The 13312-nt window shown below is 38.2% G+C and overlaps 1 protein-coding gene across 1 annotated transcript; it reads left to right on the plus strand.

Moving 5' to 3' along the window:
• Positions 1-7639: 7639 nt before the first annotated feature.
• LOC137025304 (zinc finger BED domain-containing protein 4-like) lies at positions 7640-11078 on the plus strand. The gene is made up of 4 exons (XM_067393309.1): positions 7640-7855; positions 9315-9856; positions 9957-10273; positions 10720-11078. The coding sequence occupies exons 1-4, from the start codon at positions 7640-7642 to the stop codon at positions 11076-11078; spliced, it is 1434 nt and encodes a 477-aa protein (XP_067249410.1).
• The last annotated feature ends 2234 nt before the right edge of the window (positions 11079-13312 follow it).

The raw sequence follows: 13312 nt of genomic DNA on the forward strand, positions 1-13312 counted from the left end.
GCTAGTTTGCTGGCCAATTAAGAACAGGGATACCATGGTCCTTAAACCAGGTACTGGTAGCTTTGGCACTGTGTGCAGGTGCCAAGTCTTGTTGGAAAATGAAATCTGCATCTCCATAAATTTGGTCAGCAGCAGGAAGCATGAAGTGCTCTAAAACTTCCTGGTATACGGCTGCGTTGACCTTGGACCTCAGAAAACACAGTGGACCAACACCAGCAGATGACATGGCACCCCAAACCATCACTGACTGTGGAAACTTTACACTGGAACTCAAGCAACGTGGATTGTGTGCCTCTCCTCTCTTCCTCCAGACTCTGGGACCCTGATTTCCAAGGGAAATGCAAAATTTACTTTCATCAGACAACATAACTTTGGACCACTCAGCAGCAGTCCAGTCCTTTTTGTCTTTAGACGCTTCTGACACTGTCTGTTGTTCAAGAGTGGCTTGACACAAGGAATGCGACAGCTGAAACCCATGTCTTGCATACGTTTGTGCGTAGTGGTTCTTGAACCACTGACTCCAGCTGCAGTCTACTCTTTGTGAATCTCCCCCACATTTTTGAATGGGTTTTGTTTCACAATCCTCTCCAGGGTGCGGTTATCCCTATTGCTTGTACACATTTTTCTACCACATATTTTCCTTCGCTTCACCTCTCTATTAATGTGCTTGGACACAGAGCTCTGTGAACAGCCAGCCTCTTTTGCAATGACCTGTTGTGTCTTGCCCTCCTTGTGCAAGGTGTCAATGGTCGTCTTTTGGACAACTGTCAAGTCAGCAGTCTTCCCCATGATTGTGTAGCCTACAGAACTAGACTGAGAGACCATTTAAAGGCCTTTGCAGGTGTTTTGAGTTAATTAGCTGATTAGATTGTGGCACCAGGTGTCTTCAATATTGAACCTTTTCACAATATTATAATTTTCTGAGATACTGAATTTGGGATTTTCCTTAGTTGTCAGTTATAATAATCAAAATTAAAAGAAATAAACATTTGAAATATATCAGTCTGTGTGTAATGAATGAATGAATATAATATACAAGTTTCACGTTTTAAATGGAATTAGTGAAATAAATCTCTTTTTGATGATATTCTAATTATATGACCAGCACCTGTACAGACAGGTCGAGTGAGAATTATAAATCCCTCCGCACCTATTTATTGAGTCACTTTCAGAAGCTCTGAAAATATGTTAATATGTTTAAAAATAGTAGTAATTTCTACTGTTTCTTCACTTCATTCATCACAATGATTCAGCCAGATGTTCTGCTCAGTGGGAATCAACAGTCACTGCAAAGATGAACTTTAGGTGCTCTTTTGAACCTGTCATTTAATTTCACTTGGCTTCAACATATTTGTTACTGACGCATCGTAATGGCTTGTGTTGTTGGCATATTGTTAAAATATGAAATTCCACCTTTATTTTTAAATTAAAACATAAGATAATAACTATAACTTGATGATATATTAATAATGAAATAATGAATAATGAATGACTTGTGAACCATTTATTCATGAGTTATAAACATTAATAACCTGTTAAAGTGAACCTTAATGTAAAGTGAACACATGTGATCCATTTATTCATGAATTATAAACATTAAAAACCTGTTAAAGTGAATCTTAATGTAAAGTGGAAACCTGTGAACCATTTTTTGAGTTATAAACATTAATAACATGTGCATGTGAATCTTAATGTAAAGTGAACACATGTGAACCATTTATTAATGAGTTATAAACATTAATAACCTGTGAAAATGAACCTTAATGTAAAGTGAACACACGAACCATTTATTAATGAGTTATAAACATTAATAACCTTTGCATGTGAACCTTAATGTAAAGTGAACACATGTGATCCATTTATTAATGAGTTATAAACATTAATAACATGTGAAAGTGAATCTTAATGTAAAGTGAACACATGTGAATCATGTATTTATTAATTATCAATGTACACACAGAAGATAATATTTTTTCTGATGAAATATTTTATTTTTGTTGTATGTATCAGTAAACACAACTTTAAACTTGAAACAAAAAAAGTTTAAACTTTTCTTTTACAGCACAAAATTATAGAGCATGACTTCTAATGAAAAGTGGCTTATGCAAGTAAACTCAAATTAAAACACTCAGAGAAACAATTAAGTATTCCAAAAAAAAGATAATAAGCATCACACCTATAAGCCAAACACATTTGATACAAGCTGAATGAAGGCACCTAAATATGTATTTGTCACGTTCCCAGTCATTCCCGGACTACATTTCCCACAATTCTCCCTGGCAATCACCTGCACTCTCTCCACCAATCACCAATTGCCACATACTGCTGCAGCACATTATCTGGACTATTTAATTCACACACACCCTCACACACTTTGTGAGGTTGTTTATTCTTGTGACAATTCTAAGCGTTATTTACCCTGTCTGTCTGCCTGTTTCTGATCCTGTCTGTTCCCCGTGTATGAATCTCTTTCGCCTGCCCTTTGGACCCTTTGGACTGTTAATTGTTTCCTGGTTTTGTGAATGATATCTGCCTGCCCTGATTCATTGCCTGTTCCTCGACTACGATTCTGCCTGCTCTCTGCCATACCTGTTTGCCAGTGTTTGACCATTGCCTGTCTTACTACGAACTCTGTTTAATAAAAGCCTGAGTCCCGCCTTGTTACAGAAGACCTCGCCAACACAAGGATCCAGCGGCTTTTCAGGAGAACATTGGCCCGGTATGGACATCGCATATTTACTATTATGTATCAAGCAGGGCACATGATCAATCGAGGATTACATCACTGAATACCTGGACATTGCATATTATTCAGATCTGCCTGACTGTGCACTCATTGACTTTTTCTGTGAGGGTGTTAACCAACCACTCAAAGAACAATTAGTTAGAAATGGACCCCGTTCCTCCCTCAGTCATTTCTTGGATTATGCTTTATTGTCTGTTGGCTCTCCATTTACTGTGGGTGTCGCGGAGAAATGCGACACCATGGTGAATCATGTAATGGCTGCCTCTAAGGAGAACACTCACAAAATGGCGGCTATAACAACACAAAGTCAAGTCACAGTTGATCTTCATGAGCAAAGTCAAGTCACAGCAAACATGCCAGTGCTGGGTAAGTGGGTAAGGTACTAAATCCCATATGGGACCCATGTGGGTAGTCCATGTGGGGCCCACAGACGTTTTGCCCTTTGGGGCCCCTATATGGGTTTTCTGTGGGCAAGCCCAAACGTAGGCTTGCCCACAGAAAACCTAAACAGGCCCAGTGTGGGTGAGCCCATGCGGGCCCCACGTGAGTTTACCCTTTTGGGCCCCCATCAAGGTTTTCCATGGGCCAACCCACTGTGGGCTTGCCCACAGAAATGTCAAACAGGCCCCGTGTGGGTTAACCTATGTGGGGCCCATGTGATTTTGCCCTTTTGGGCCCCCGGGGCAGTTGTGGCCTAATGGATAGAGAGTTGGACTTGTAACCCAAAGGTCATGGGTTCGAGTCTCAGGTCGGCAGGGATTGTTGGTGAGGGGAGTGAATATCCAGCGCTCTCTCCACCCTCAATACCACGACTGAGGTGAGACCCTTGAGCAAGGCCTTGTACCCCCAACCGCTCCCCGGGCACTGCAGCAATGGCTGCCCACTGCTCCGGGTGTGTGTTCACTGCTGTATGTGTGCACTTGGATGGGTTAAATGCAGAGCACAAATTCCAAGTATGGGTCACTATACTTGGCCACATGTCACTTCACTTTCTCTTTCATGTGGGTTTTCAGTGGCTGACCCACTGTGGGCTTGCCTGTAAAATTATTATTTTAATTATTATTAAAATTATTATGGCTTTATTTAACCCTAAAAGGGGCGAAGTGGGGGATACAAACATTTGAGAGGCAGGGAATATTTGGGTCTCATTTCTTGGTTTCAATATAATTTAATTGAAAACAGAATGCTTGGTTGGTAATGCGCATTACAACATTATAGCCATATTCTTTAAACATTTTTTTCTCTTATAACTTAAACTAAACATTCTTTGTAAAATTCTGTTGAAAAGTAAGTATATTGCCTAATTATGATACCCTACTGTGTAATATTTAATATGCACATTTCTAGAGAGAATAAATGGTTTTAATATGTTGTAACACACTGCCAAACAAGCATTCTGTATTCACTTATGAAATTGACATATCCTGGGAGATACAAACATTAAAAAAATAAAGTCATGTTTAAAAAATCATGAAATTGTATTATTTCTGTCCTAAGATGATGGAAAATAGCAAAAAATAATTTTCTGATGTCTCTTTATTTGCCCTTTTTAGTGTTAAAACTTCCACCAAAGACAGGCGTTGACATTTTAGAGGGCAGGTTCCCAAATAAAAAAGGGGCATTTACTCATAATTATTTTAAAATAAATAAAGTCAGTTGAATCACTACCAATAAAATCTTAAGCCATTCAGAAATCCATATGTAATGGCTTTTAAATCCAGTTCAGCAGGTATAAATGCATTTACAAGTAAAATTACAACTGCATTAATATACTTGATGATTATAACATTCGAAGACTTCAGATGCAAAAACCAAAAGTGCCATCTGAAATTTTTTTTCTAAAATTAGCATTTTTATCAAGCTTGTATGTTTAGGGTCAGTAATTTCATTCTAATGGCAATTAATCGGTCCTTTAATGGAAAAGTTTTGTTAAAAACATATGTGATTCTTATATGGTCCAACAGAATATTATAAGGGACATATATGCTGCAAAAAACACATATACAAATTGCACAATATTTATGTATTTTCAATCCTATATGTCATATATGTCCCACATATAACTAAAGTCTTACAGATTTTCATGATGTAAAAACAGGTAAATAATGCAAATTTAATAGGCCTATCAATGTCCACCATATCTCTTAAGATGTGTATTAAACATAGTGCATCAGTATAAGGCTGTACTTCACTCATTACTCGCTCTTATCTTGTCCTAAGTGGAGCTTTACGCCTGTCAATCAGTCATATAATGTATAATCATAGACTTTCAATCTTAGATGAAACACATATAAACTACACGCAAGCACATGTATTAATTACAAAATTAACATTTTAATTACAAAACTAATTAATTAAATTAACATTTTAACGTGGGATGACACTTGGTGACTTCAGTTGCATTAGCTATGTGAACACAAAAATCATGGACATGATACAGATATGTTAAGGGGTCAGGAGAAAAAGTCCTTCGCGGTTAAAAATGACCGCCATAGGAAATTGATGAGAAATACGAAAACATACAAAAACTCTTGGTGGTACAAACTACAAATCAACCACTGTGCAGAAAAAAAGTGCACAACAATGAATGAAGGGGTCACGCTCTAAAATATCAAGAGTGCAAAACACACATCTACCCACCCCACACTAGCGTGACTATAAAACAGAGCAAGTTTTACAAATGGGAAACAATCAAGAAAATCAAGAATTCAGTAGCTCAGCAGGAATATGGGCGCATTCATAAGTCCCGCCCACTGGTCGCACCAGCGCTGCTTTCAGCGTGAGCAGATGAGTGAGAGTCAGAGCAGATCAGCACAGACCAGACAGTTTCTCCAGAAAATCCATTGATCTAAATGGAGATGTGATTGAGTGCACTGAAAGTGGAGCTTTTGAAGTCGACACGTCAGCCTGAAGTGTCAGAGACAGAGAAGAGAGAGACTGAGCAGATCCAAGCGGCAACCTCCCCCAGTCTCTCGTGAAGCCAATACGGAAGTGACTTAAACTGCGATTCATCGACTGGCCACTAGGGACAGGCTCCAAAAGAGAGCAGAATCTCATAGAGTCCCATGTTAAATTGGCCAAGTTTACAGCAGAAAAAAACATGTTTACAAGTTGGTTCAAATTGTGGTTTTGGTCTATACTGCTAATTTTTCCCTTCATGACAACTCTGAGGGGGGTGAATTTTTTTCTAACTCATTCTTTTAAATTATATTAAGCCTTAAAGTTCTGCATAATTAAGGGCGTGGTCACTTGAGTGACAGGTAGATGCCGCTGCTGTCTGTGAGCCGTCATGTTACCTCAGCTAATTCCAGCCGCTGAATTTGGCATCTCTGCCGTATTTGTGCTCGATTATTTTATACAATTATAAAATATGGCTTGCTGCATAATATTCGAGACTGATGTGTGTCTGTGTAGATGTGCTCGCATTGGGGAAGAGACACAGAACACACGTTGTTGGATCGTGGCATTGGCTGAAAATTTTGTTTGTGAGATTTACTACAATGACAATACCAGGAGGACAGCACTGCTTGGATATTATAACTAAAACTGCTGCACTATTTTGAAAAAATATACTTTGGACACAGGCTCATTTGTTTGTTAGATACGATCGTATACGGTTTTACAACATAAAGGCTGCTCAGATTGCATTATTTCTTGAAGAACGATGACAGAGATCAGATCATTCAGAAGAAATGTTATGCAAACAATGGATAATATATCAATATTTCATGGACAAAAAGTACTGTTTATTGTTTTGCAATGGGCATTTATATTTTACCCAAGTGCCACAGATTGGATTCATCTCACAATCTCTATTATAAAGGTATGAAGTCCCATTTTGATTTTCCATGTTATTTGCACACCCAACACAAATTACTGGTGTTGGAGCATCTATATCTTAAAGGTGCCCTAGATTGTTTTTTTACAAGATGTAATATAAGTCTAAGGTGTCTCCTGAATGTGTCTGTGAAGTTTCAGCTCAAAATACCCCATAGATTTTTTTTAATTAATTTTTTTAACTGCCTATTTTGGGGCATCTTTAACTATGCAATGATTTTTTCAGCACGGCCCCTTTAAGAGATGCGCTTCCTCTGCCACACGAGCTGTCGACTATATATACATCGCATAAACAAAGTTTACACAGCTAATATAACCCTCAAATGGATCTTTACAAGATGTTCATCATCCATGCTGTATGCATGCTTCGAATTATGTGAGTAAAGTATTTATTTAGATGGTAACGTTTGATTCTGTATGAGTTTGAGGCTGTGCTCCGTGGCTAAAGCTAACATTAAACACTGTTGGATAGATTTATAAAGAATAGTCCTTTTTCACAAGAATCGGAAATCACGTGACGCAGTGTAAATTTTCTTCCGGTCTAGTAGCCGCTAACGCTTTTTACGCTGAGGGAAAATGGAAAGGTTCTTCACAACATCTCTCTCCACTCTGCCGCGAATCAGGTTTGAGGATGTAAGCCGAATTGTTGCAGAACACTCTTCCACGATGGAATCGAGACTAAAGAAGGGTTATAAATTCTTTGTTGAAGAATTTATTCATGGATATCAGGGTAAGTTTATAATCAGTGGTGTAAAGTAACGAATTACAAATACTCTCGTTACTGTAATTGAGTAGTTTTTCTCAGGAATTGTACTTTATTAAGTAGTTTAAAAACAGTGTACTTTTACTTGTACTTAAGTACATTTTTAGTGCTGTATCGGTACTTTTACTGCGCTATTTTCTCTCAACCTGCAGTCGCTACATTGCATTTATTTTTTTCCTGTCAATGATGATTGGCTAAGGAGAATAATCAGTTCAGTGATTCCCGTCCAATCAAATCGCGCATAGAAAACTTGCATCAGACTTCAAAACACCTGGCGCCAATTTAGTTTAATCATGGAGGAAGAGGAGGAAGGAAGTGTGGTGGATGCTTCAACATGCAATAACTCAAATACAGCACTTCAGCATCCTTGGCCATACCTGAAGGAGCTTTTTACAATGAAGGCAAAGAAGGGCAATTGTGTCGTTATGTCATGCCTACTTTGCTTGCCCAGACCGGTTGAAATATCAGCATTCAAGAGTTCTTCCTCTAATTTAAAAAAGCACATCGAGGTAAGTTTTTAATATTTGTTAAGTATTATATCTTAAATATTTATGTTAAATGGTATAATAAACGTCACAAATATAGTGTGGGGGGCATAAATAAAAGTGTGTTAGGTTTTATGAGCCTATGTGAATTAGGGATGCACCGAATGGTTCAGGCAACCGAAATTATTCGGCCAAAAATAATTAGCGATTAGCAACCAGTTTGAGTTGAGAGGCACTGTCGTTTTATTTATGCAGCAGTGTGGAAGTGTTCGAGAAGACGCAAAAATCATCACAAGCAACGACTGCTTCGTAAGACTGTTGCTGCGTCCCAATTCGCCTACTTATACTACGTCCTAAAAGTATGTACTGTTTTTGTAAAGAAAAAGTACATACTTTTGAGTTTGTAGTAGAAGAGTATTCAAGTTTTGGGACATACTACCTCGTCATAACTGCGTCTTTAACGGACGTTCTGTTGCTTAGTTACTCAACCTGTAATTGTTTAAACTACCTGTCAATCATCTTGTCACAGTTAAAATCCTCCACATTGAATTAAATTTATTTTCCTACCGTTTCGGAGAGAAATGTAGTCGCACTGCCAGTCATGGGTCTTTCATGCAGAGAACTCTCCTCATCTTTGCATAATGATGCATTTAAAAGTTAATGACCTAACACATCGTTATGTTCACAATGCTGTTGCAGATGAAATATAATGTGGATAACATATCTTTTTGTCAGGTTAGACACTGCTTATTAATCATTCAAGGCCTTTATCTTAAACGTTGTACCTCGCACGTCCGTCATGTTTGTAGTTTTTAAACACTTTTTATTCGTATTTGTAGTTCTAATCAAATCCTCGTCCACAGCGCAATGTGTTATGGGCAATATTAGCCGTTAGAAGTGTGCACGGATCTGCACTTCGAATTCTAACCGGAAAAAAGTACACCATCCGGGTATCTTTGGAATACTCATTTCAACATACGATTTGGGACATACTAATTCTTTTTTCGAATACTATTTAGGACGCATAGTATGCAAATTGGGACGCAGCATGTATGTCGTCAGTCGTCGTCATTGATAAGAAGAGGGAGCGGGGTTGTTGCTGGCTTAAATCGCAAAATGGCTTTAAACAGTTACTAAATACACTGCAGAATGTTACGTTTTCTAATACATGTGCAATTTTAATGTATTTTGTCAGTGCTGCACGAACTCGAGGCGCCAGCTGCTGGACACCCTTAGCTTGTTAGCAGGGTTCAAAGTGCATTATCATTAGATTTATGCCCCTTACACATATTTCGCTCAACATATAAACGCATTAACCTACTTTTTGTCGGCTTAATTATTGATGTATATGTTAATGTAATGTGTTCTTGCATGGCGATTTGAATGTGTATGTATATGTTTCTTTTTATTTTTAAATGATGGTAGCAAATGTTTATCAGTGGTGTAAGATGTGAGTTGATTTTGAAGTGTATTCTTTTTACAGAGAAAACATCCATCAAAAATAAAGCAATACAATGAATGCGTCTTGAAAAGAAAGAACTCAGAAGAACAGAATGATTCAGCTGTGAAACAGATGAAGATTAAAGACTATTCCATGTCGTGCAGGATGGTTGCTCAGTCCACAATTGACAGACTTGTAGTTGAATTTGTCTGCGAAAGCCTTCAGCCCTTTACCGTAGTTGAACTTCCAGCATTTAAAAATCTAATCCATACAATGCAACCTGGCTGTACAGTTATGTGCAGACCAACTGTGAAGCTGAGAATTGAGGAAGCTGCCACAAAGGTTAAGAACAACATCATTGCTGAGATGGCAACGTTTGCGAAATGCCAGGCATTATACAATAAAACCAGCCGGTCTGCCATCAATGCTGAGATCGTCCAAGAAGAATGTAAGCTGCAGTTCATTCAGCCCAACCAAACAAGATGGAACTCAATGTACAATGCTGCAGAGAGGGTAATGCGGATCCTGAAGGAGCAGGGAGAAGCATCTCTTCGGAATGTATGTGCAGCGTTCAAAATCAAAATGTAAGGCTGTTTGCTCAATCTCCGTGTGTTCTAATTGGAATACTTAAGTTGTTTGTTTAGATTTGACTTTGTTTGTTGTTGTCATTTAATTTTTAAATAGGCTAAATCCTGCTGAAGTTTCTTACCTCTCTGAATACTGCATTGTGATGAAGCCTATTTCCATGGCCTTGAACATCCTTCAGTCTGAAACAAACACTCAGATGGGGTGGCTGCTTCCCACCATCTACCTTCTTGATTCCAAGCTCAAAAAGATGGAGGCTTCAATCAAGGTATGTCTTCCCCTTATTTATGCTCTGCAGAAGGGTCTACAAAAGCGCTTTGGGGAGTTTATGGAAGATCCGGAACTCATCAGTGCTACAATTCTTCTTCCAAAATTCAAAACGTCATGGACTGACAAGGCCCACATCATAAAAGCAGGTAAGCGATTTCTATTTGTTCATGAATACAGATTATCTGATGAAATTGATATTTTATGCCGGTTTTGTTCAAGATTGAGAGCATGGAGAATTGTTATTTTGATTTTTAATGACAGGAGTCATGGATACATTTCGCTTATCCCACTTGTAACTGTTCCACTACTTTATGGGTTTATGTGGCGTTAAGCTATTGGTTCGATATTTATTTACTTGCCTACTGTAGCACAGTTAGACTATGAAACTATGTTCGAAAAGACAAGGGTATTGAGGGGTTATAGGGTAGTAAATGCAACGGCGATTATGTAGCAAGTAAACAGCTTTATTTCATTTCTAAAATAACCATGACAACCACAAAGTCCATAACACACTAGTAAACATGCTGTAGTTTGTCTATCAGCGTTATCTGCTATTATTATTATTAATGTTTCTATTTTGTGTATATGGTAGGGATGGATTACATCCTGCATCATCTTGACACCATTAAGGACACCCAGCAAAACGACTCACAGCATGATGCCTCTGACGAGGATGACTTCTTTTCTTCCATTAAGACTGTTCAATCTCCAACTGCATCTGAACTGGATGGATACTTGGCTTGTGCCTCAGAAGAGATGGGACTGCTTCACTCATTTCCTTTGGTGAAAAAGCTAAGCCTCAAACTGAACACACCCTTACCTGCCTCTGCAGCATGCGAGCGCCTTTTTAGTTGTGCTGGGCAACTGTTTACACCTAAACGAGCAAGGCTGGACAGTACAAATTTTGAGAATCAGCTCATTGTAAAACTGAACAACAAATTCAAAATGTAGGATTGTTGTCGCCCCCTACATTAAAGTCTGCATTCATGTTAAGAGACTTGTTGGTTAATGCATGTTAATGTAACCTTTTTAAGTTAAATTGTTAATGTACAATGCCGCTTTTTTTTTTTTTTATTAAGCTGCAAGAAGACCTCTACAGAGGTCATAAATGTTATCTGATTATTGGCTGCTTTTTCAAATATTACATGCCTGGATTTTCAGTACTAGCAGTCAAAAATAAAACTCTTTGAGTAATTGTTTTTATTTTTTTTTACTGAGAAACATCCATAAAAGAGAATGACACTGTTTTAAAGCTACATTTAATTAAGGTAAAATAAGTCACAGCATAATACTCACTACTCACTACTCTTGAGTACTTTTGAAGGGGCTACTTTGTACTCTTACTTTGAGTGGTATTTAGGACAGGTACTTTTACTCTACTCACATTATATTTTTTGGTAAGTAATAGTACTTTTACTTGAGTATGATTTTTCAGTACTCTTCCCACCACTGTTTATAATTAGCTATGGTCACTAGCATATAGACCGCTAGTAACTGTTAATTTACATGTAAGTTATTTACATGTAAATAACATTTATTTTATCCAAAGCGGTTTACAAGTGAGGAATACAATAAAGTATATACGTTTTTTTTTCTAAATATGTTACAGATATGTTGACTTTTTTACATTGTTTATGTATGCTCAGTGTCAAATGTAGTCGACAGCAAGGTGGTAGTCAGAGCTAGATGCTACTGGTCAATGAAGAAAAACGAGGAACCCCACACACTGGAGGTTATACATAATCTGCCGGTTGGCGTCTGACATCAGATTAGCTATCATTGTTCTGATAGCAAGTTCAAATTTTCTTAACGTAACTGCTGTTGCAGTTTTATTTTTTGTTAAATGCTTGTGTTCTAATGTAATATACATAGTTTCTGCGGTTGCAGACTAATTGCAGGTTTTCCACTGTTATTCTTGTATATTGCTATGTTAATACGACGGCACTACGTATCTGTAGCAAGTTTTAAAGTAAATATTTTGTGTCCTTTTTTACAGATGTCTTTGGAGTCACATGGGGAGCCTTGTGTCACTGCTTATGCATGTAGTTGTGCAGCGGGCAAAGGGTTGTGTAACCATCTGTCAGCTCTGTTGTATCAAACAGCCCACTATGTGCAGCTTCATCTAAAGTCTGTCCCACCAACAGTGGCTTGCACAAGTGAACCACAGAGATGGCATCGACCGAGAACACAGGTAAGTATAATATTTTCCAATCTTTTCTGCATTGGCAAAAATTCTTGCTTAACTCACTTTTGTTTATACTAAGGGCATCAGTCCAGAGGCAGTGAGTCAACTTATAGTCCAGAAACCAAGTTCTCTGGGGAAGACATGAGTAAAATCCACACTGTACAGGGCTTACACAGGTAATACACAACTCTTTATGAATACATACATGTTTATCTATATTCTTCATATACAGACAGAAGACACATACATAAATATATATATGCATACATTAAAGATAGAAGACAGACACAGACACACATAAATATATATACATACATTACAGACAGGACACACACACACACACACACACACACAGACACACAAACTCATACGTACAGTTACATACACACAGACAGACACAGAAAACATTTACAGTTATTTCTTGTTGTTGCATATTTTATAGGTTAAGATTAATACTCATTAATTTCTTCAGGTCCACTTCCAGATCCACACATCCTGGCTTCTGGAGCAAAACTGAACCAGATTCACCCAAAACCTTTGTTGGCTCATATATTAGGCGGCATGTCAAAAATGGAGTTGGTCCACTCACAGTTTGGTCCTTTACCTCGTGGCAGTCCTCTTTCCTACCACTATCCACTCCTGGCTGCTGATCTTCCTGCTGTAGATTTCCCCAATCTGCCAGTGCCTGGTAGTCAGCTTTGTACAAATCTTAATTTTGTTCCCACTCACCGCCAGTCCTTTCATTTGCAGTCCATACAAGTGTCCCACATCTTATCTAGTCAGATTGAGCATGGTACTAGGCTACAGTCAAAATGTGCTGCCTGGGCACAAGTACGTCAACCAAGAGTCACCGCAAGCAGGTTCAGGGAAATTTGTCATGTGGTTGGAGAATCTGCTAGTCAGTCTTTAGCAGCACGCATACTAAAAGGCACAAGGCAGACAAGTGCTATGAAACTTGGACTTGAACTTGAACCAGATATTTTGAAACGATACTCTGAAA

This window comes from Chanodichthys erythropterus, chromosome 8 (assembly GCF_024489055.1).
Source record: "Chanodichthys erythropterus isolate Z2021 chromosome 8, ASM2448905v1, whole genome shotgun sequence".
Lineage (NCBI taxonomy): Eukaryota > Metazoa > Chordata > Actinopteri > Cypriniformes > Xenocyprididae > Chanodichthys > Chanodichthys erythropterus.